Source organism: Bos indicus x Bos taurus, chromosome 24 (genome assembly GCF_003369695.1).
Source record: "Bos indicus x Bos taurus breed Angus x Brahman F1 hybrid chromosome 24, Bos_hybrid_MaternalHap_v2.0, whole genome shotgun sequence".
Classification (NCBI taxonomy): Eukaryota; Metazoa; Chordata; class Mammalia; order Artiodactyla; family Bovidae; genus Bos; species Bos indicus x Bos taurus.
In genome coordinates, this window is record NC_040099.1 from 45785022 (window position 1) to 45810974 (window position 25953).

General features: G+C 39.8%; 1 protein-coding gene across 2 annotated transcripts in view; it reads right to left on the reverse strand.

Moving 5' to 3' along the window:
* Positions 1 to 25953, reverse strand: part of EPG5 (ectopic P-granules autophagy protein 5 homolog) — a 131990-nt gene that overhangs the window by 39454 nt on the left and 66583 nt on the right. For both annotated transcript variants that reach the window (XM_027526312.1, XM_027526311.1), the window contains exons 25-31: positions 23989 to 24133; positions 20200 to 20371; positions 18738 to 18900; positions 5840 to 5982; positions 4224 to 4380; positions 1847 to 2041; positions 691 to 904 (exon numbers count right to left, since the gene is read on the reverse strand). In XM_027526312.1, the coding sequence (XP_027382113.1) occupies positions 691 to 904; positions 1847 to 2041; positions 4224 to 4380; positions 5840 to 5982; positions 18738 to 18900; positions 20200 to 20371; positions 23989 to 24133 (1189 nt within the window). The remainder of the gene's footprint in view (positions 1 to 690; positions 905 to 1846; positions 2042 to 4223; positions 4381 to 5839; positions 5983 to 18737; positions 18901 to 20199; positions 20372 to 23988; positions 24134 to 25953) is intronic.

The window sequence follows — 25953 nt, forward strand, 5'->3', positions numbered from 1 at the left end:
ATACTGGGATAAAATTCATTTGCAAAATACAAGAGTCAAAAAATTAGGGAGAGGGAACCCTAAATGTATCTACCATTTTGACACTAGAAAGAAACCAACTGGTATATTAAGCACATTGTAAAGGAGAAATTTCCTTCTATTCCCAAATCTATAGTCATCAGAGTAAGCAGGCCCACGTCAGTCAAGACAGCTGCAAAATCAAAGTAAAGGGGTGCGCACAGGACTGTGGACTCCAATGTCTAAGAGTTCAGTTCAGTTCAGTTCAGTCGCTCAGTCATGTCTGACTCTTTGCAACCCCATGAATCGCAGCACGCCAGGCCTCCCTGTCCATCACCAACTCCCGGAGTTCACTCAGACTCACGTCCATCGAGTCAGTGATGCCATCCAACCATCGCATCCTCTGTCATCCCCTTCTCCTCCTGCCCCCAATCCCTCCCAGCATCAGTCTTTTCCAATGAGTCAACTCTTCGCATGAGGTGGCTGCCCAATTAGGGCCCAACCTGACAACAGACAATTTTTACAGACAGCAACCTTTAGGGCATCATTCATTGAGCATTTTGGGTGAAGATTAGTAATTCTAAACTCCTGCATGCTTGTATTATTTTTACATTTTTGGATGACATCTGTGGAATGGTTAATGTCATACTGAACATTCACTGCGATCTAATCAGTCACAATTAAGACACTTACTTTGCATCAGCAGCCTGAGAATGTCACTGTACTGGTCAGGAAACTGGTAGAGAAGAAGGTAAGTCCAGTGCTTACAGAAAAGATTAAATGGCATCAAAATATCTTCATCTGGTTCAAGGCCCCAGGCAGTAAGTGCCAAATGAATGGACTCCAGAAGCCTGGTACGATCAGACAGAGGAGGTTTAGTGGAGTTTAACCATTGCTTAAGATCGAACTAAAAAGAAAAAGAAATAAGAAGCAGTTTTATTTACACTAGAAAGTTGATTGCAATAGAGCAAATTATGTGCAATGTAGTTTGAAAGTCAAAGTTTACCTAGTATTTAGCTTTTCATAAAGACTGAAACTAAAATTTATACACTTAAAAGAATCTAGTCCAATAACTAACAGTACCATTATGTCTCCATCTCTACTTCACTCTCTGGGGTCGCAGAGGCAGTGTTTTCAGCTCCGCGAGCTTTTTTACAATTTAAGGATATTGTTGGTAAGTTTTCCCTACAAAACAAGGATCAGAACTGTGTAGTTCTTCACTGGTCACGCTGCCACAAACAAGTGGCTACTCAATGGAACCATCTCCTTCTGGTGGCCATGTTTCTAAATCGGCATTGGTTAATGAAAAGTCAGGGTGCTGATCTCACCTTCCAGAATCCCAAACTATAAAACATGCTTTTCCCTACTAAAAATTGCAATCAGTCTCCAGGTCCTAAAAAATGTCCAGGTTTTATGACTTATAGATGTCAGAGAAGTATTAAAAGCAAGATAGCTAAGGCTCTGAATTTCTCAACTGGTGACATCTGACACATTAACAACTCAATTATCAAACACAATTAAGGTATAAATTCAGGACACATTCAAAAGAAGGATGTACCAAATTATTATTATGAATATTTCAAAACTGTAGGAAGTTTCTAAAGAGCTTGGGAGCTGGTCTTTTTTATACTACATGTGGTGAGACTGTCCTACATGACGTAATCAATGCATCCAGAAGCAGCAGCTAAGGGATCGGACTACTTGAAGATGACATCAAACGTGAAGAGGGCCTGTCTGCCTCCAGTCCCCCTGGAGACAGAGCTCCAAGGGCCCTGCATTTCTGAGGCACAGGGAAACAGCAGCAGTACCCACAGCTCAATGACAACGTCAGGACTGAGTCACACGTCACCTTGGTCAGCAGCATGAAAATCATATCACTGTTGTCCTCGCGCAGAAACTTCACCACCTTCTCATAGAGCTGGATGAACTCCGCGGGCGCAGCACTGGGAGTGAAGAAAGGAGACAAGAGGGAGCAAAGCCTTCTGTTCTTCAGAATGGTCTCAAGGACTTTTCTGCATTCTGATTTAGTGCCACTGATAAATACCTAAAAACAATTGAAAAGGGAAAATGTCATCAAATTCTCCCCTCCCCAACTTTTCTTTGAGCAACCAAGTTTTAAGGAATAGTATATACAGCTAACAGAATTTTTTCTAAATGAAAATATGAAACAATCAAAAGAAATCTAAAATTGACACAGATAAATCTATCACTTTCAGTGTAATTTATATTAAAAATTCTGGCTAATCCATTCATTTCGTTTGGACAAGTCAAAGCAAATGTTTAAAAGATTAAAATACTGGGATAATCTGAATCCAGAAATTTGCAGTGTACCTACCTTGATTACTAAGAATCTAAAATGATTCTGCATTACGTCAAGAAAAAGAAAAACAAAAGATTCTAGGTTGTAGATTTTATTGAGATATGCTTTAAATACTTTTAAAAAGCTAACTTTCATAATTAATATACACCTTGTTTTAATTTGTTCTAATGTTTAAGAGTATTAGAATATAAGCTGATATTTAATCTCAGAGTTACGAAAGCTTGGATAAATTTGATAAGAGACAGAAATAATAAAGGATAAGACTGATAGATGTGAATATATAAAAACTTTGACTTCTATATGGCAAAAAAAATCATAAAATTATAGAAAAACGACAAAGTAGAAAAATTATAACACATTCCAGACACCAGGTTAACAGTCTGAGAAGCTCTTCAAAGCAATCAAAAAGCAAGAAACTTCCCAGCAGAAAACGTGCAAAAAACAAAAACCAGAAAAATCACAAAAAATTATTAAATCATTTGAAAAATCATGCAATTGAACTAGTACTTAAAGAAATACAACTTAAAATAATCAGAAAGCACCACTTCCCTTATTAGATTAGCAAGACCTAAAAAGAATGATCAGTCCTAATGTTAGTTCTAACATGGAGAATAATAAATTGAACACTGTTATTACAATGTAAATAGGTATAAACCTCCCAGGAGGACAGTATGACAATATACATCAAATGCTAATCCTTTTGACATAGTGATTACACTTCTAAGAAATTATCCTAGAAAAATCAGTCTAATAATTTCACAAAGGTATGTAAGAATATTTAGTTCAGGCTTACAGCAGCAAAACAACCAACCTACCTAAATATTCATCCAGAGAGCATAGTAAATACCATAGTAAATACCATATATAGTAAATACCATGATACAGGTTTTTATTTATTATCAAGGAATAATGTCTAAAATGTGCTTTATGCTAGCTTTTAAGTGTGTATCCCTATCTCTTTATATATAAGAATGATATATCATTTTTACACATACACACATATACAAATAGACCTCAGAGACACACAAGATCAACTAAAATGAAATGTTAGCTATGTAACCAGTATCTCCAGATTAGGATTATAAGAAATTTCTCTTCTTTATACTTTTTACACTGTCTGTATTGCTTATAATAAGCATTCATCAATTTCATAATTAGGAAAAACATTTCTAAAAAATCTATTTTAATATCTGCTCGGCATCACCTCCCTAAAAGTATCCAATAAATAACCACTCATTTAACTGAATCTGAAAGAAAGTACAGGATTAATTAGTATTTCTAAAGCAAGTGGCATTCCTTGCTTTAATGATACATTTCATAAGTCTGCATGGATTCATTGCCCTTGTCCTTTTTAAATATCCATATATTTAAGAGTTAAGTCAAGTAAATAAATTGTGAGTAGCAACTGAGAGGCAGCAGTGGAGAGGTGGAGCAAGCACTGAATGTTGAGTCAGAAGACCTGGGGTCCCTCTTGTCTCCAGGGCTCACAAGCTGTATTTCTTAGCCAAGTCACTCAATCTTTTAGAGACTAGTTTTTCTCATCTTTAACACTGAAATGCTATCAATCACACAGAGTCACTGTAAGAATGAAATAAAATAATGAATCAAAAAGCATTTTATAAACAATAGTCTCAGTAATACTATTATTAACACCAACAGCATACAAAAGAATTTGACATCTCCCTGGAGACTTTCATATACTAATAACTTAGTATTTCTTTCTGAAAAGCAGAATTCCATACCAGCAATTCTAACCACATCTTGAGAAGTCAACAATTCAAAGGGGCTTCTAACTTAGGTAAGACTCTGAACCTTTAAGTGTGGAGTCAACCCTGATTATATCTAATGAGGACACTGCAGTGACTCATCATACGTAAATAAGGCTAAAAACACAGGATAACCTTACCTGTCCCAAGATCTCAACACATGAAGTAAAGAACTGCCTTGTGGGAGGATGACGCTGGGTCTCATCACTGACATAATCCACAACAGTAAAGAAGAGGCTGATGCCAACCTTCTGAACCCCAGGGGTGGGCTGCGACTGGTAGGCATTCACTAGGGCCCTGTGGGAAAACACTGGTAAGGCTACTGGTCTACAGTAAGAGAATTCAGACCCTCGGTGTTTCTCTTCATTTCTCAGGCAATATCCTTAAGAGTCCTGAGAGCCCCACACAAATGTCATTTTAGAAATACTTCACAGGATAGCTTACAACTTGACCCAACAACTTATTGTCAACACACAGAAATGATTTTATGTCCTCCTGGAGTGAGGGTGGGGGGATTAGCCTTTATTAACATTAAGTATTTTCATATGTCAAAGTCAAAGTGTGCTAGTCATTCAGTCATGTCCAAGCTGTTTGTGACCCCATGGACTGCAGCCCACCAGGCTCCTCTATCCATGGAATTCTCCACACAAGAATATTGGAATGGATAGCCATTCCCTTCTCCAGAGAATCTACTCAACTCAGGGATCGAACCTGGGTCTCCTGCATTGCAGGCAGATTCTTTATTGCATGAGCCAACAGGGAAGCCCAACAACTTATTTTAAATATACAGAAATGATTTTATGTCCTCTTGGAGGGAGGAAAATCAGCCTTTATTAACATTAAATATTTTCATGGTTGTATGTAATCCACAATTTTACACCCAATTTTTCCAAATTATCCAATTAATTCAAATATTACTCAATGTTGTATATTACATAAATACATGTTTTTAAAAATAAGAACTTTGATTTCTCTAAATTTTAAAATCTAAAACAATGACTTAGGTTAAAGAAAAAGATTTTTGTATAGAATAAGGTCCTAGTATAAAAGATATCTCTTCTAATTCTTACTCTGTTTTGAGTTTCTTTTCTAGAAAAAGAAACAGCAACCTCTTGTTCACCTTATCTCCTCCTCCTTCCCAGACCCTTCCAATCTAACCCACAAAAGGTCTCAATGCCCCCATCCACACCACCATCCTAATCTACAGGGGGATTAGCTGCTGGTGAGTCAACTAGGTAATATCCTGGTGGCTGTGAGCTCCAAAAGAAACCACCATGGATGGTCAAATGCAAGCCGGCAACTACACTTGTGAGCCCTGAGCAATTCCACTGCAAACTTTGCTCAATAATCTGAACTAATGATGATGACTTCCTGAGTAAATGTGCCTTTAATATAAAGCTTAAGCACTAAATCTCTCCAGATTAAATTCTAATGTAATGTATCACCTCCTAATTCAAGGGTCAGCAAAATTATTCTATAAAGAGACAGACAGTAAATATTTTATGCTTTATGGGCTATAAATTGTCATAACATTCAATTCCACCATTGGAACATAAAAGCCATCCACATTAATAAGTACATGGGCATGGTTACGTCACAATAAAACTTTACTTATAAAAATAGATGGCAGGTCAGATTTGGTCCAAAGGCTGCTAATTTCTCTACTAGTTAATTAGTAGGTGACTGGGGGGATAGTAGTACGTGTGATTCCTAGTAACTAACTAGTATTTTAAATTATAACGCCCTCAAAACTTACGTAATCAAGTTTTCAGCATGCACAGCGGCCTCCACAATATTAAGTGATGGTGGTTTAGCAGCTTCTGCTTGCAACTGCTTCACTTCTTTTCGCAAAACATGAAGCTGTTGGCTTATTGCTTCATTCTTATGCATACCTTCAAACTAAGAAAAATTAAGAGTGGTCAACAGATTTATTTGCCCCTACAGGTTTCTACAGCAGACACTTTATTACAAATATCCTGGGTATTTGATAAAGAGAATATTATTACAACTAATACTGTAACTCAAAATTCTCAATTGAACCTGAGGAGGATGGGGGAAAAAAATGTCAAAAAAATAACTAAGAATCTCAAGCTTTTCATGAAGAATCAAACTTGAATTAGTTTGTTGCTGGTTCAGAGGTTTTTTTGGTAGGCTATGTTCTATGCCACTTATGCTTCAATGCTCCAGTTCTCATCAAAAATAAATTCAATGGCTTCCACCCCTGGGGCTTTTCTTGAAGCACATCAAGCCCCCTTCTGTGGACCATCCCTCCCCAGAGCTGTAACCCTTCTCTGTTCTTCCGATCCAGAAACATACATAATTTGACACTAGGGCTGCAGGTCTCATCTGCACAAACCCATAAAAACAGGATGACACAAATCTGTTAATAAATCAACTGGAAGAAGAAAAGATATATATTTATAAAAGAAACACCAAAAGTAAGATAAAATATGAGAAATGACCAAATCGGTTGCATGCTGAGGAAGGAGCAATTGATTAATTCAGTGGTTCTTGAAATCTGGTCTTTGATAGAGTTTTACTGGTTCTCAGCAAAGATGTGAAAAATAAGAATTTATTGAGGTTTAAAAAAAAAAAAAACTAAAGTTATTTCAATTTTTTAGAACTATCCTATCAAGATGGTAGAGTAGAAGGACGTGCTCATCTTCTCCTGCAAGAACAGCCACTGACAGGAGTATTTTAGAATTCACCAAAAAAAAGATACTCCACGTCAAAGGACAAAAGAGAAGAGGCAATGAGTCGGTAGGAGGGGTGCAATCACATTTAAATCAAACCCCACACCCTCCAGAGACTCTTGGAGGGCACAAATACTTGTGCGCACCAGGACGCAGGGTAAAGGGGCAGTGAACCCCCCCAGACTTAGCCAGACCTGCCTGTGAGTGTTTGAGGGTCCTGTGTGGAGGTGCTGGTCAACAATGGACTGCCACAGGGACTGTGGCACTGTCCACAGGGGCACTGGCAGCAGTAGTTCTGGAAAGCCTGTGTCACATAAGTCCTTTTGGAGGACAACTCCGGCCCTACCATAGAGCCTGGGCCGCCTCAGGCCAAACAACTAACAAGGAGGGAGCACAGCTCCACCCATCAGTAGAAAATTGGATTAAAGATTTACAGAACATGGCCCTGCTCACCATACCAATATTCAGTTTTTCCCACAGCCAGTCCCTCCCATCAGGAAGTTTGCACAAGCGTCTTATCCTCATCCATCAGAGGGCAGACAGAAGGAGCAAGAACTACAGTCCCATGGCCCCCAGAATGAAAACCACAATCACAGAAAACTAACCAAAATGGTCACATGGATCCAGCCTTGTGTAACTCAATGAAGCTATGAGCCATGCGGGGCAGGGCCACCCAAGATAGATTGGACATGATGGAGAGTTCAGAAAAAGATGGTCTACTGGAGAAGGGATTGGCAAACCACTTCAGTATTCTTGAGAATCCCATGAACATATGAAAGGGCAAAAAGATAAGATAAGATAAGCCATAAGATAAGCCCCCCAGGTCAGCAGGTGTTCAATATGCTACTAGGGTATATTGGAAATCTGGTCCCACCACTTCATGACAAATAGAAGGGGGAATAGTGGAAAAGGTGACAGATTTTCTCTTCTTGAGCTCCAAAATCACCACAGACGGTGACTGTAGCCATGAAATTAGAAGATGCTTACTTCTTGGAATAAAGGCTATGACAAACCTAGGCAGTGTATTAAAAAGGAAAGACATCACTTGCCAACAAAGGTCTGTATAGTCAGAGCTATGGTTTGTCCAGTAGTCATGTACAGATGTGAGAGTTGGACCACAAAGAAGGCTGAGCACCGAAGAACTGATGCTTTCAAATTGTGGTGGTGGAGAAGGCTCTTGAGAGTCCCTCAGACAGCAAGGAGATCAACCAGTCAATTCTAAGGGAAATCAACCCTGAACATTTATTGGAATGACTGGTGTTGAAGCTGAAGTTCCAATTCTTTAGCCACCTGATGCAAAGAGCCGACTCAGAAAAGACCCTGATGCTGGGAAAGATTGAGGGCAGGAGGAAAAGGGGGTGACAGAGGATGACATGGTAGGATGGTATCATTGATTCAATGCACACCAATTTGGGTGAACTCCAGGAGATGGCAAGGGACAGGGAGGCCTGGCGTGCTGCAGTCATGGGGTTGCTAAGAATCAGACATGACTTAGCAACTGAACCACAACAATGCTACTGGGGAAGAGCAGAGAAATAACTAGAAAGAATGAAAGGGTGAGCCGAAGTGGAAGTGATGTCCGGTTGTGGATGATGTGTCTGGTGGTGACAGTGAAGTCCAACGCTGTAAAAATCAGTATCGCGTAGAAACCCGGAACGTTAGGTCCAAGAACCAAGGTAAACTGGATGTGGTGGAGAAGGCAAAGGCAAGGGTGAACACTGACATTGTAGGAACCAGTGAACTAAAATGGGTGCAAACGGACAGATTTAATTTAGATGGCCGTGATATCTACTACTGTGGGCAAGAATCCCTTGGGAAAAAGCGTAGCCCTTACAAGTCAACAGGAGTCCAGAATGCAGTACTTGGGTGCAATCTCAGAAATGACAAAATGATCTTGGTTCCTTTCCAAGGCAAACAATTCAGCGTCACAGTAATCAAAGTCTACGCCCCAATCCTGGTAACTCAGCTGGTAAAGGATCTGTTTGCAATGCAGGAGACCCCTGTTCAATTCCTCAGTCAGGAAGATCCACTGGAGAAGGGATATGCTACCCACTCTAGTATTCTTGGGCTTCCCTGGTGGCTCAGCTGGTAAAGAATCTGCCGCGATGCAGGAGACCTGGGTTCATGGGATGATCCCCTGGAGAAGGGAACGGCTTCACTCCAGTATTCTGGCCCGGAGAATTCCATGGACAGAAGAGCATGGAGGGCTACAGTCCATAGGGTCTCAAAGAGTCAGACACGATTGAGTGACTTTCACTTTCCACTTTCACTTTTCATGCCCCAACTCCTACCTAAGGCTGAGAAGCTGAAATTGAACAGTTCTATGAAGACCTTCAAGACCCTCTAGAACTAACATAAAAAACGATACCCTTTTCATGATAGGGATTGGAGTGCAAAAGTAAGAAGTCAAGAGATACCTAAGGCAAGCTTGGCCTTGGAGTACAAAATGAAGCAGGGCAAAGGCTAACAGAGTTCTCTTTGCCAAGAGAACATACTGGCATACACAGACAATACCAGATGGTCAATACTGAAACCAGATTAATTATATTCTTTGTAGCTGAAGATGGAGAAGCTTTATATAGTCAGCAAAAATAAGACCTGGGGCTGACTGTGGCTCAGATCATGACTCCTATTGTAAAATTCAGACTTAAATTGAAGAAAATAGGGAAAACTACTAGGCCATGCAGGTATGACCTAAATCAAATCCCTCGTGATTATACAATGGAAGTGACGAATAGATTCAAGGGATTAGATCTCATAGACAGGGTGCCTGAAGAACTACGGACAGAGGTTCATAACACTGTACAGGTGGTGGTGACCAAAACCATCCCAAAGAAAAAGAACTGAAAGACAGCAAAATGGTTGTCTTGAGGAGGCCTTACAAATAGCTGAGAAAAGAAGAGAAGTGAGAGGCAAAGGAGAAAGGAAAAGATATACCCAGCTGAATGCAGTTTCAGAGAATAGCAAGGAGAGATAAGAAAGCATTCCTCAGTGATCAACGCAAAGACATAGAGGAAAACAACAGAATGGGAAACACTAGAAATCTCAAGAACACTAGAGATATCAATGGAACACTTCATGCAAAGATGGGCCCAATAAAAGACAGAAATGGCAAGGACCTAACAGCAGCAGAAGATATTAAGAAGAGGTGGCAAGAATACACAGAAGAACTGTACAAAAAAGGTCTTAATGACCTGGATAACCAAGATAGTGTGATCACTCACCTAGAGCCAGATATCCTGCAGTGTGAAGTCAAGTGGGTCTTAGGAAGTACTACTATGAATAAAGCTAGTGGAGTTGACAGAATTCCAGCTGATCTAGTTCAAATCCTAAAAGATGATGCTGTTAAAGTATTGCACTTAATACGCCAGCAAATTTGGAAAACTTAGTGGCCCCAGAACTGAAAAAGTCCGTTTTCATCCCAATTTCAAAGAAGGGAAATGCCAAAGAATGCTCGAACTACCACACAACTGCACTCATGTCACATGCTAGCAAGGTAACGCTCAAAATCCATCAAATCAGGTTTCAGCAGTACATGAACCAAGAAATTCCAGATGTACAAGCTGGATTTAGAAAAGGCAGAGGAACCAGAGATAAAATAGCCAACATCCATTGGATCACGGCAAAAGCAAGGGAATTTCAGAGAAACATCTACTTCTGCTTCACTGACTACACTAAAGCCTCTGACTACATGGATCGCAACAAACTGGAAAAACCTTCAAGACATGGGAATACCAGACCACCTTACCATGCCTCCTAAGAAACCTGTATGCAGCTCAAGAAGCAAGAGTTAGAACCGGACATGGAACAATGGACTGGTTCAAAATTGCGAAATGAGTACATCAAGGCTGTATATTGTCACTCTGCTTACTTAACTTATATGCAGAGTACATCAAGGGAAGTGCCAGGCTGGATGAATCACAAGCTGGAATTCAGACTGCCAGGTGAAATATCAACCTCAGATATGCAGATGATACCACTCTCATGGCAGAAAATGAAAAAGAACTAAAGAGCCTCCTGATGGATGTCAAAGAAGAGAGTGAAAAAGCTGGCTTAAAATTCAACATTCAAAAAACTAAGACTATGGTATCTGGTCCCATCACTTCATAGCAAATAGATGGGGAAAAAATGGAAACAACAGCAGATTTTATTTTCTTGGGCTCCAAAATCACTGCAGATGGTGACTGCAGCCATGAAATTAAAAGACACTTACTCCTTGGAAGAAAAGCTGTGACAAACCTAGACAGTGTATTACAAAGCAGAGAGACATCACTTTGCTGACAAAGGTCGGTATAGTCAAAGCTATGGTTTTTCCAATAGTCATGTACAGATGTGACAGCTGGACCGTAAAAAAGGCTGAGTGCTGAAGAACTGATGTTTTCAAACTACGGTGCTCTAGAGACAAGATTCTTGAGAGTCCCTTGGACTGCAAGGAGATCAAACTAGTCAATCCTAAAGGAAATCAACCCTGAATATTCATTGGAAGGACTGATGCTGAAGTTCCAATACTTTGGCCACCTGATGCAAAGAGCCAACTCATTGGAAAAGACCCTGATACTGGGAAAGACTGAGGGCAGGAGAAGAGGGCAACGAAGAATTAAATGGTTGGATGGCATCACCAACTCAATGAACACGAGCTTGAGCAAACTCAGGGAGATAGTGAAGGACAGGGAAGCCTGATGTGCTACAGTTCATGGGGTCGCAAATAGCTGGACATGACTCAGTGATTGAGCAACAACAATCCTTTATTTCAGATTATGTCTTTCTTAGTTGAGGGGTTGTTAATATCCCTTTCTCTAATTAACTTAATGGTGACCTAAGTGATAACTACTTGGTTTGTGCATTTTTAATGTCCTTTTTTGCCTGTGGATAGATGCAGAGAATATCCTAGGCCCAGGTTGCAACCCAAAGACAGAACCAGTGTAGCAGCTGTGGGGACAGGAGGAGAGAGGGACAGCAAAGGGGAGCTCAGCCAAGTAGGGAGTCAGGGCTGAAGACTGCAATGTAATCGGACTGGGGAGCAAAGCGGCCTGTCTTAGGGAGACCTTTAGAGCTGGTGAGGGAATTGGGACTTATCTTGCAGGCATGGCAGGAAATGCTGAAAAGACCAGAACACTTAGAAGGCAGGAATTTTAAATCCTCCAGTCTCTTTACCTGGTCTTCCCCAATCACATGGGTGAGCAGTAAAGGCTACATTTTCCTTTACATGCACCTTCCCAAACCCAGGCCTCAGCCACCACCACAGTGATATCCCCACCAGGCTTATTTTCATAAATTCCAGATCGAATGCTCCCAAAGTACAATGGTCCTGCTTGTTTTGCTTTGCATAGCAGCCTAGTGCAGCTCAACTCTAACAGATGATATGCTGACCACCTACTTTTATGATCATAATAACTCTTCCATAAAACTCATCAATGTTGTGTTAAAAATCTTCACAAAACTTTTCAAGGATAAGCTGTTATCATGAATCAAAAGGCAGAAAAGTGCCTCTCCAAGAACATGTAATGATAATCACGATTAATTTTTATTATTGGAGAAACTAAAGATTAAAGAAAGTAAACTGTTTCCAGTAAACCACATAACGAACCGATACAAATATTTTATTTAAAATCTTTCAAGTAACAGGTCAATCTTTAATAGCCCAAAATGTGTTAAGAATATGTGCAGTTGGCTTTTTGGCAAATCTGTCACCAACTACAATTAGACTGGGTCTTTGAGAGTCACAGCCCTTGGCTGACCTGGAGAGCAAGCAGCCAAAGAGAGGGAAAGAATCTGAGAGGAGGAAGGAAGACAGCAATAATGAAGAGAAGTGGAAAGACAATGAGTAAGAAAGAAGAGAGGCTCACTTAACAGGGAAATGCAGAGAGATGAGACTAAAAGCTCTCTCTGACTCCAACTTTAAGACCACCACTCCATGTTGTAGAAACGACTTAATGCTAAACAGTAAAGAAATTAATTAGTTCAGGAAAGTTCAGACTTCCTCACAGAAACATCCCCAAATTATCGTAATTTCCTAGTTTACCTGTTTTCGTTCATAGCTCCCACCTCTGTTAAAAGTTTTCTTTTCTTACTACACTGGAGGTGAGAGACACTGAATGATCACCAGCTCACAACTACAAGTTGTAGACAAAAAGCAGCATGTTGGAAGCCCTTCCACTTGAGTCATTTTAAGTAGACAAAGAAATCCAAAAGTTGCACGAACATGTGCTTCAGTAAGTTGTTACAATAATGTGAGGCCCTCAGTAGGTCTTTCATTTCTAGAAATGAGCAAATTTTTCACATGATCATAAATCAATCCTGGGTCCAGCGAACATGCCCCACAATACCAAAGTACAACAAAAGGAACCCTATTATAAATCACCCCATTTCCTCAGGGAATATCACTGAATTATTAGAGGCTTCTGTTAAGAGAGGCAACCACAGAAGAGGCACGTCCCACTTGCCATAAAATATCTTTGGCTTCTGTATACCCCAAACAAGATATACATAGTTCAAACATCTGCAGACAACTGGAAATTTCCAGGGCTTTCCCTCACAGAAAATTCCATTAAGCAGTAATATATTTTCATGACATAGTTTGAAATCCTTACAAAAGAGCCATTCAAAATTACTCTTAAAATAGATGTTTTAATTTTAAAATTTACACTTGAAATAAAAAATCATTTCCCATGAAATCACTGAAAAAGAAGCGATCCTAGCACACTAACACAGAAAGAAAAGGATACTATGTTAATTCAAGTAAGATTTGACTATCATGATCAACTCGTCTTCGAAATCACAGCTGAAACAGCTAAAGAAAATGGCCTAGTCATTTCCCAATACTGAATGGAAAAAGCAAAACTCTTGATTCCAACTGAACTACTTACTAGCTGTGTGACTCAGGCAAGTTTCCAAGCCTCTCTGAACCCGCTTCATCTTCCTCATTCTGTGAAGCTCAAGTGAGATAATATAAGCAAAGTCCCTAGCAGTTTACCTGGGATATGAGAGTACCCAAGCAAGGGACAAGAAATACACTGAACCAGGCTGAGAAACAAAGCAATGCACTGAGGTATGACCATCCTTACCACTTTCCAAGACTGAATGCCCAGGAGAAGCCTGTTCACTTAAAAAGGTAAGTGTAGAAGTGTGTGTTGTTAAAGTTGGGATTTTGTAGAAAGCATCAAGCTGGCCAATTAAGCATTAAATTGGCCAAAGGTAAGCAGAATCAAAAGTGACTGCCAATTTCTGGTAGTAAAAAGTTCCAATTTCCATGTCTTCCACAGTCAAATAATGTCTTCAGGGAGACTATTATGAAGAGTTTGTATTCTCTTCATTTCTTCAAACACGTTCTTTCTGTGGCACTGACTGTGTAAGACACTGACAATATAAACATGAAAAAGACAAGATCCTGACCCGCAGCTAACTCAAACTCTATTAACAGCTACAGAAGTAGTAACACAAAACCAGTTATAATACAACCTAGAAAGTGTTGTGCTTGTGGCTTTACTGACTGATTCAGAGGTGCTAAAAGTACCTATCATGTGCCAAGAGCCGTGCTAGGTGGTACAGGCACAGAGACGAGTAATGACAGCAACTCTACTTCCCAAAGAGGTCACAGGCTGTAGGAAAAAGAGCAGCTGACTATGACAGCATTTCTCCCCAAGCTGTGACGAGAGGAAGGAATACCTCAGTCTGACTAGGGAAGTCAAGAAAGACCTCAAGAAAAGATGCTGATTGAACCAAGGAATGAAAGGGTGAGCAGCCCAGATATGAGTGGGGGAGAACAAACAGCAGCACAGGGCTAAGAACAAAAGAATGTGCCTGTCACCTTTGCAGAACAGAAAAGGAGCAAGCTGCTAAAAAACAGAAGGTTGAGGGCGTGAGACAGAGGGTAAATGATGTGCTAGAAAAAGATCAAGAACAGATTATGAAGTGTCCTAAGAGACATAACTCTTTTTAGGTACTAGAGAACCATTATACCGGGGAAGCCAGTGACTCAGTGGTAAAGACACTACCTGCCAATGCAGGAGTGGAGGAGACTCAGGTTCGATCCCTGGGTCGGGAAGACCCCCTGGAGGAGAAAATGGCAACCCACTCCAGTATCCTTGCCTGGAGAATCCCATGAACAGAGGAGTCTGCTGGGCTACAGTCCATGGGGTTGCGAAGAGTTGAACACAAATGAGCAACTGAGCATGCAAGAACCAACACGGGTTTTTAGCCTGGAAATGAGATCAGTTTGAGTTTTAAAAGATGAATGGGGAAAAATGAGCTAGACAGGGAGAAAGACTATGGACAGGAAGGTATATCAGTTCAGGGGAGAAGTGGGCTGACCACAGGGCAATGTCAACAGAAACAAAGAAAGAATACATTCAAAGTTATTTCAAAGGCAGAACCAATATGACTTGGAAAGTGACTAGATGGGAAGTATAGCGGTGGGATTGCAGATGTGAATTATGATGCCTAGGTCTTCATCTTGGGAGCCCAAGTAAGTGGAATTAGAGAAAAAAATAGGTTTGAAGGATAAAGATGAGATTAGTTTGGGACCTACAGAGTTATCATTGGGACACTGATAGGATGCTAAGTAAGCAAGAAGTCTAGATTTGGAACTCAAGAGAGAATTCTGGACTTGACAAACAGAACAGCAATCATCAACAAAGGGACTAACCTTTTAGGGGTCAGGGACTATTGAGGATCGACTGAATCTATGAACTCTCCAGAAAAAAAATTTTCTATACACTTTCAGGGACTTCACTAACCCACCAAAGACCAGTCACAAATCCTAGATTAAGAACTCTAGCACAGACAGAAGACAAAAAGCAGCATATATTGCAGTGAAGAAGGGGATCAGGAGTAGAACCAAGCACAACCAGTAATCCAAGCATTGAGCAGATGAAGAGGAACCCTGGAAGAAACTAAGAAGTGGCTACAGATTCAGGGAGACTAGAAGAGTCTAGAAGAGGCCTCATGACAGCATCACCAGATGCGAGAACGATGTCAAACAGGATCAACACTACTAGTCACAACCATGAAGTGTCCACTGGACACACGTTTGTATAAGGGCTACAGTTTCATGCAATTATATAATCTAACTCCTGTAGGAATACTCTCTCCCAGTGACAGTTTACTGATGAATCCATAAACACTCAGAACTCACTTTCCCTTTTCCTGAAAAACACCTCTCTTTCTACAAACTAAAGTTATCCATTTGTGTAATGGGTGACTTTAGATTCAGGTACAATCTTTAACAAAAAATCAGAGCAAACCTAACAAACTTGCATACATAATCCCCAAACTTCATGGCAGCTAGAGCTTCAATTTTCCTCTACTTTGCTCTCAGCCATAGACAAGGAGCAAAAAATAATTTTATCTTCAATTCCTAGACATTATGACCAGTAAGTACTGCCCAGGACAGCTGTAATTAGCAATTTCTATATAACCTTCCAAAGAAATCCTACTTAAGCCTCAGACTACGAAAGTTGATTGCTGTCTTTACATTTTTAATTTCCCTGGCACATCAGCATCATCAGGCAAAACAATGGCAGAAGTAAACAGTACTGCTGATACTGATATTTCTAGGAGCCATCAGTGGAACTTCCCAAGCTTCTGGATTTTTCCAAATGATGAGATTTCCCAAACTGAAAAATCACAGGGCAACAAGAAAGGTCAGCAGAAAATTAAAATGTGCTTTAAGAAAACTTGGATATTTCTAATGAGGTTATGGCCACAAAACACAACTATTTTTCAAACTCTTCAAGAATCTATAAAATCCCCTCTTTTTTCCTCTATCCTTTCTCATTTTTTTTACTTCTTTCTTTAAGTGATCTTAGCATCTACCAATTTTACTTTTGAAAATAAGCATAAATATTTTTGTGTTGTCTGTAAAAGCAAAATCTAAACCATATTCATTCAATTCTTGTTATATATCATCTTCTTTCTGATCTCCCTTCAATCAAAATTACTTTGAAGGTATTTTAGAAAAGATGTAGCTTTTTATTTCAAAATTAACAAACTAAAGGTTATAAAAGAAATTTCAATTCAAGGGTTCAGATAAATCAAGATTATGATCCTTTTTTCTGAAAAAGAAAAAAGGTCACTGGTAGGCTTAGAGCTAAAGCTCCCAGGTCTGCTGGGTGGTATTTTCCATCGCAAGACTCTGCAAATTAATAAGAAGTCACACAGTCAGACTTATCTTTGGCTGGGACAGCAAATATTTACAACTCTTCAAAGAGTAAGCTATTAGCCAGAACTGGAAAAACATTTCTTTGTACTTATCTCAACAGTCACTTACAAAAATGCATTTTAGGAGAATTCCCTTCTCTATATAGAATTAACAGCCTGATATAGATGTGTAATTTCAAAATATGGAAAAACACTGTATTTGTAAAAACACAGATTGGTAATAAAAGGTTCCTTTTTCATTACAACGAGATGCATTTTCAGCCTTTTTCCCACCAACTCAAACTCCACCCTCAGCTGGCAAACTTTTCTTCCTGTTTTATTATTTTAGCAAGTGATCCTTCTTAAATACTTCTCTACCTCAGTCTTTCTAAAGCATTAGCAATGGAAGGAATAAACCACACTGAAGCACACACACACAGAAAGAAAAGTAACTCCATAAAGCACCTGGCCAAAGATGTTGTCTCAATATTTAGCAATCTCACATTCCAGGTCAAGTTTCTTAATAGATGCATACAACTATGTTGGAAAAAAAACAAAAATTGAAAGTAATGAAAAATATGACTATAAAACTTATTTCAAAGAAGACATTTCAGAGAAAATAGTCTCCTAGAAGAGACTGATGAAAGCTACATTAGAATTGTTAGGACTGGCACAAAAAGAAGGGACATTTTTGAAAGACAACCAAAAGTCAGAAAAATAAGTCCCCCAATTTGTAAAAGCTAACAAAAAAGAGGAGCCATTTTTATGTGGGTGTAATCAAGCAGCAGCCAGCGCCCCTCTCCAAGCATTTCTTTCCCAGCTCAGGGAATTCTGAATTCACTTGCAGGAACAGCAAGCTGCATTGCCTAAGGAGCATGCACTCTGCCTGGGCCTTCCTGGTTTTGCCCTACACTGGCACCGCCACTTTGGGCATGTAACTTAATTGCTCCTTGCCTGTATTTCTTCATCTGAAAAATACAGACAAAAAGAATATCCACCTTTCGGTGTTGTGGTGAGGATAAAATAAGTTATATAAAGTGTTTAGATGGTACCTTGCATAATTAAGTGGTATGACATGTTGGCTAAAGCTAACCTTCCATATGAAGTCTTTACAATGTTACAGACCCAACTTTGGTCTGTTGACAAGCTCTGCCCAAGTGATCTGCTTTCCACGCGGCCCTCCTACCTCTGTCTTCAGTGACTCCCGACTATCTGCAGCAAACATCTTTACTTGGGAAGATCCCAGGTGATGATCCTTTCCAATGTGAGCTCCAACCTTCCCAACGTGAATTCCTATCACTACTCCCCAAGACAACTGAAACAGACGGATCGAGCCACTGACCCCTAGATAGTGACTCCATTCCCACATTCTTCTCACTGAATCCAAACTATCATCACCAAAATCTTTTAAAATCCAGCTGGAGCCCCTCTCTCTTAGAATCATCTCAACGATTCCACTTTTCTTTTCATTTCTGTCTGTCTGTCCTGGAAGACTCATCAGCACTTATGGAAGTAAGTGATCAGCTTTGTGTGTAGCTTGGTGCTGTACTAAATCGCTTCAGTCATGTCCAACTCTTTGTGATCACACAGACTGTGGCCCGCCAGGCTCCTCTGTCCAAGAGATTCTCTACGCAAGAATACTAGAGTGGGTTGCCATGCTCTTCTCCAGGGGACATTCCGATATGGGCAGCTTCACTCTCCCCAAAACTATTAAATGTGGGACATGGATGATGTACTAAATATTTCTTTCAGTCTTTTTCAATGATATGCCAATATTAGGAACTCAAATGAAATTCTCTGAACTATGAGGAAACTCAATCTTACTTGAACTGTTACAACTGCTGCTCCTTGGCACTTTTTACCACTACTGCCTCTGCACTCCAAATGTAGTGTGGTCTGTTCTTCTCGATTAACATACTGCTTGGGCATTGTGTCCAACAGTTCACTATCCAGCGCAACCTGCTGAGATTCCCGAAGAGCTGCAGTTCTGAAAGACATCATCAGGAGGTTATTTTAAAAGTCTTAGGAAAAACTTTATGATGAATGATAAAGGCTTCCAGTCACTCCCAGCCTGCATCGGTGAACAATAACACACAAGAATCTCACAGTAACAAGAGACCAAAAGTGTGTGCTAAGACTTACCCAAACCTTCTCCCTGGCAGTCACTGGTCAACAAGAAAGTTAAGAAAGGAAAGAAAAGTATAACAACTTTTTGGCTAGAAACAAAGCTCCATTTAAAATTTGTGTTATATCAACAATGTTTTTTTTTTTAAATGAACCCTTAAGTACACAAGAACAAATGAGAATTTCATGCTAATTTAATCATCCTAAGGGGGAACCTTTTTTCTAAGTACCAGTGACTTCTTAGGGGCTTCCCTGGAAGGTCAGTGGTAAAGAATCCACCTGCCAATGCAAGAGATACAGGTTCAAGCCCTGGGTCAGGAAGATCCCCTAGAGAAAGAAATGGCAACCCACTCCAGTATTCTCCCCTGGGACATCACATGGACAGAGAGCCATGGGGTCGCAAGAGAGCCAGACACAATTCAGTGACTGGGCACACACATAGCGACTTCTTAGGCATCAGGGACTCAAACCGACGTGTGGAGACCAGATAAGCTAGTTCAACACTGTCCTAACTGTATTATCTCAGTAATCTGCAAGGAGCCTGTGCGGTGTGGTGCCAACAACACACACGACACGAATAAACCAAAAACAGGCCCAGTAATAGATGGATGCCTATGAGTTTTGCAAAGACAAACTCTTTCACTTTGTAAGTAAAACACACACAATCCTCCTCACATGATCACAAGCTAGAATCAAAACAAACAGCTCATCATTCTGTAGCCACCATGACCTCAGAATATTAAATGAGTATTTCCTGCCCTTCCATCAAGTATCTATGTAATTTTTAAAAGAATTCGGACATTTAGAGAGCAAAGCAGTGACAAAAGAAAATAAATCTCATTCTGTTCCCTTTGAACATCGTCTTTCCAATATTATATGGTTTCCTCAGGAGAAGCCTAAGAAAAAATTTAGCTGGCGCTACTGACACAGGAAATGCCACAAGAAACACGTACAATTTATAGAGTACATGAAAACCCACATAATTTCCATGTGAAATTAAAAGATTTTTCACAACTTGGTTAACTAAGATAACCATCTGAGCCAGTCTGGTCAAATTACCCTCGTGGTGAGAAGGCTAAGGAGGAAGCCCTTGGAGGTACTACCCATCAGGATGCACAGCAGCAAGCGCACACCCACGATCCCGGACAGCGTGTGCTCTTACCTCGCCTGCTGTTGCAGCAGATTCAGGTCTGTGCGCACCAGCTCGGTGGCATCCTTCTGACTCAGGAGCATGGCTGAGGAGATAACTGGCACAGGAGGCCTCATCAGGTGCAGAACAAGAGGAGGCCGGGGGTCCTCATGCTTCCGCAGGTTACTTAAAACTCTTTCTTTAGCTGAAAAAAAATTGTCATTTTGCTGACTAATGGCTTCTACTAGGTCATAATGTACCACATAATTACATAGTCTGCTACCTTCATAAAGAATGCTAAAGATCTGAAGAATAGCTCTTTACATCACCAGAGACCTAAATGAATAAAATTATCTTTTGTTATTTGCAAGTTCTGAGGGATCACCCACTGGCCTAATAATATTCTACTAGGAACTGGAAGCTTGGGAGCACGTGGGATGATTAAATAGAATTACTATCCTCAAAAAGTCTTGATGATAGTTACAGAGCTACAGGTCACAATCTTAAATTAGTACCCTAGACAGCTTTGCAGGACATGCTAAGGTGTTTGGACTTGACACCCGTGCAAAAGGGATCTAGTAAATGACTCTAAGCAAGGCTTAGAAAGATGGTGGCTATCATCTGGAGAGTAGAATGGGGAAATGGGGCAGGTAGCCCAGTTAAGAGTTTAATGCAACCACAAGAAATAAACGAGAAAGAGGGATGGGCATTATGGAATGAAGCTGAGTGAAAAGTACCATATTAGACCAAGGTTTGATTAGGGGGGCTGAAAACAGTAGAGTTAAATTGAATGAAGACATGCGCATAACCTCCTATAGAACTTAATAATAGTCATATAGTCATTCATGGGCATCCCTTGTGGCTTAGGTGGTAAAGAACCCACCTGCAATGCAGGAGACCTGGGTTCAATCCCTGGGGTTGGGAACATTCCCTGGAGAAGGGAACAGCTGCCCACTCTAGCATTCTGGCCTGGGAAATTCCATGGACTGTCCATGGGGTCACAAACAGTCGGACACAACTGAACGACTTTCACTAAATAGTCATTCATTCATTCACTCAAAAACTGATTTATGAGTCCAAATAAGAAGTCAGGCACCACACAAGAAAAATAAAGGTAAATCAAGGTAAATCTGCATCATGCAACTTTGCACTAGATTGCACATGGTCTCATACTGATCAATCCAACTTAAATGTTTACATTTCTGTACTCAGTAGAGAGTTGAAACACAGTAGGTGTCTAATAAATTCCTATCTTCCCTACCTTTTTCTTCACTACACTATCCACATACCACATCGCTCATGAAGAGAAGAAAAATGCTGCCATGTAATATAATAGAGGCCAGGAAAGGTCAAGGGAATTTCAAGTCAGTAAGTCAACAAAGTACTTAAGGGACTACTCTGAACTTCCGATTTCATTCCAGATATAGCATTCAATTTTCTATTCTTGTTAAGAAAAATTAAAGAAAATTTAATAGCCATGACTTTACTTGGCATAAGAAAACTTGTATTGTTTGTAATCCAAACAAATGGAACCTAACATTCCAAACAGGTCAAGGTCAGGACTGTCCCTTATAGCTGGGGTTTTTCCACTAGAACTACCAATCTATGCACAGAATGTAATAAGGCGGGATATTCACCACTGGCTAAGATTCCTATGTTCAAATTTCTTTCAAGCAACATTAGCTCATAATTCTAAAGGAAAATGGGAGTGGGGAGGTGGAGAGGATCTCTTCCCATCCTGATATAACTTACTATGAAAGAAAAATCAAGAATGACACTTTAAATACAAAATAAAAGAAACAAAAATTCAGACCATATTTAACTATAATCACAACTCTGGACCACAACTGACAAAGTTATGAAGCCGACAAATTTGAGAAAAAGAAGTTGGTGTCACAAGTATACAATAAACTATGACATGCTACTGAAATTTTTCCTATAATCACAATCACAAGTTCAATCATTTGATATAATCATTACCTAATCTGCTCTCACCTGAGAAAAACCTGAAACTTACTGTTTACAAATCTAGGTCTTACTTTTATTTAGAACTGCAACCTGTTCTGATTGCCAGAAATAAAATAAGGTAAATGGTGAAGAGCAGGGTCTCTGAAGCCTGCTCTTCAAAGCCCCAGCTTTGTCACTTGGGCAAGTTACATAACTACTCTAACACCTCAGGCTCCTTGCCGGCTCAACGGAGATAACCCTCACAGGGTTGTTGGGAAGACTGAGTTAATGCATACAAAGACAGTGCTTAGAACAAATTAAGGGCTTGATAAATTACTAGCTTACCTTTGGAAAAACAATCAGCCTTTTAGGGCAGGGTTAAGGCAAAGTGAAAACACAACGGATGGGAGGGCATGAACAGACACATATTCAACAGCTTCCAGATCTATAAATATAACTCTTCCTCTCATTTAACAAACTTTCAGGACTAAAAATGAGAACTGATATGGCTGGGTTGAGGACAACTTTTACACTTTGCCCTATACCTTCCTAAACTGTTTAATTTTTCCCAGTGGGCTCATATAATTTTTATCATCCAAACCAAAAAAAAAGCCTCTTATTTCAGGGAAAATGGAGGGAGAAAGATGTTGGAGAGAAAAATTTTAATCTTAGGTAAGATTGCTCTGCACCTTCATTTACAGATGAGTGAACTAAAAGCCAAGAGATGTATTTTTTTCTGATCACACAGCTGGTTAGTGGCAGAGTTGGATCAAGAAGTTATTTTTACCTTTCTCTCAATCACCTCAGTGTTCTATTACACTACATATTACAATATTTTGTTCAATAATTATATATATCCTACATTTAAAAAATATATTCAGTAATTTAAATGATTAAGTGACTCCAAATATTATTTTCTCCTTTTTTTTAATAAAGTATGTCATCAACTTTGCAGGTTAAATGAGTTTTCGTGGCCTAGAATAGAAAACTAACAATTTATAAAACTGTTTCTCTAGAAAAATGCATTGTGAGAAACAGTTAATTTAGAAACTCTGGGAATATGATCCATCTGTATGGTTAAGAGTTTCAGATACACAGAAAAAGAGTTTATGAAAGAAAAAGACAGACTGCTCAATTTTAAAACTGTAAACCCCAAATAATTAAATTCTAGGTTGTACTTCAAATGTTCTAAGCTAACTGAAATGTCTTTTTAAAGCATCATGGAGAACACATATCAAAAACTACTTAATCACTTTCCTAATATCGATTTACAGGAAATACAGGAGACAAAAGAAAAAAAAAATGTTAAATTATACCACAAAGGTATAATCAGCAAAATCTAGACTCTGGGGAAACTCCATGGACGGTAGCACGCCATGTGTCTCAGTTTGGGCCAATGAGATGTAACTGGAAAGTGTATGGGGAGCTTCTTGAAAGAGTCCTTAAAAGAGGGCGACTTCCCTGCCCGCTGAATGGAACGCAAAATGACAGCCTAAGCAGCCGTCTTGAACCACATGCGATGTCTGACGTTAGAACACTGAGACAGAAAGACAGAGGGAGCAGGGGTCCCTGAAGGCTTTCAGGTCATAAAGCTACTGCTCTGAACTGCTTGCCTCCAGACTTCTTTGACATAAACAAAACAAGCCCCTATCTTATTTGTGCCCTCACTGTTTTTGGAGTTTCTCTCATTCATAGCGTAACCTAACCCTAAGTAGTAGACAAGTTAACAATGAATTCCTAAAAAATAAATAGCAGTTCTCACTGAGGGATACACTATATGAATGTTAACACTTAATGGCTCTGATTCACACTCACTCATTCATTCACCCATTGCTTCACTCATTCAAACGGTCTGCACTCACTCATACAACTCACCCAACAAAGGATCAGTGAAGTCCAGCTGAACTGATGAACTGCAGGGTGCAGAATGGGACTCAAGCTTGGCCTGTGTCCACAGACCAACGGTTTCCTGAAACTCGTAATGGACGCGCTCCATGTTCAAATACTCCATCCACAGGTCCTAAAACGGAACCATAAGACTTTAACTTTCAGGGATGAATCATATATTCACATATAAAACTATATATTTAACTCTAAAGTGAATCCATAAGTTTCAACATGAGGTGGTCCATTCCAGGTTCTCCAAGCATTAGGATGAATCACATTTAAAATGGGCATTCTGGAGAATTCCCTGGCATGGCAGTCCAGTGGTGAGGACTTATGCTTTCACTGCCAAGGGCCTGGGTTCACTCCCCGGTCGAGGAACTAAGATGCCAGAAGCCAAGTAATGCAGTCAAATAAATAAATAAAATGGACACTCTAACAGTCTAAGGAATCTCAAAACTTTTTGATTATATACCACACTTAGAAAAAGTAATTTCAACAGCCCCGCTAAACATTTACTGTTGATAGAGGCTGACAATTAGAGAAGAATACTGAGAATTAACAATGGGTTAATTCTGCACTCAAAAGATTTCAGGACACCATGATCACTTACGTATTTTTCCTATTTCTCTGGCCCTACAATCTCAGCCTTGTTTCTCCATGTCTTAAATGTTCCTTTTCAGAATTCCATGCTGAGTTCTCTTCTTAATCCAAATACTCTATTACCATTACACCCACGTCTCCTACTGCCCCACTCCTGAACTACAGACAACTTTATATCCCGTCCCCACCAATTCCTGAATATGAGTTCTCCTTGAAGCCCCTCAGGCACTTTCTCTTCCAGTTTTGTAAAGAGCATCTTTAGCTGCCCAAGCTACATATTTGGAAGTCCGTGTATACCTTATCTACCCTACAAGTATATCAATCCTAACCAGAGAATCCTATTGATTCTACTAATGAATTGTTCTATATATTTTTAATTCATCCACTTATTTAACCACTCCAGCTATTTCAACATCTCTCCAAACAAAGACTTCCTGCTGAAAACTTTCTGCCACTCCACATCACCATGCTATCCTTTCAACTTGACAAACTCCCATTTGTCCTTTAGGGCTCAGTTCAAGGTCACACTCCAGTCTCAGTCTGAATCAGGTACCATTCCTCCACCTCTGCATATGAAACAGCACCCTGCACATTTCACTCCCACAGTCTTTATCACCAGATGTAATAATTATTTAGTCCCCCATTTGACAGTAAGAATCTTGAAGGCAGAGACTGCATCACTTTTCTTTTTATATTTTTGGTATAGGTGACTGACGCCTCAAAGGTATCCAATAGATACTCATGGAAGTAAGAGAAGGAAAGAAGAAAGAAGAGAGAGGAAGGAAAGAAAGAAAACAGAAGAAAGTCAGACACCTAGTGGAGATGAAATAGTACATACAATGTGGAAACAGCTAGGTTTAAAGACACAGTCTATCAAGTCTCTCAAGTCTTAGGGGATCCTAAATCCTATCCAAGGTTGGGGATCAAGGGCCAGTAGAGTTCAGTCCCTAGAAAAAATAAACTGGAACAGGAGAGATACATCTCTACACACACACACACACAAACATATACACGTAGAGCTACAGAAGCTCAGAAAAAAATCAGAAGTTTTGACCTAGGAAAGACAACAGACCTCTTTGTTTGAGAAAAGATTAGAACATGTGAAGACGAGAATTGAGCACATCCAAAAGGGCAGCCAAAACTGACAGCTACAAGTCAGCCTCTTCAAGGGTGAGCGCCTCGCTTTCTCCATGCTATTAACTTTCTATATGCATGAGTCTTAACAAATCCTTACACTGAACTTTTTATGGGAGTAGAGATGACTGCTTAAAAGTGTTCAGATGCTGACAATTTAAAACAAGGAAGAATATAGTCAGAAAAAGGCTGTGTTTATGAGGCTGCAGACGGTCCAAG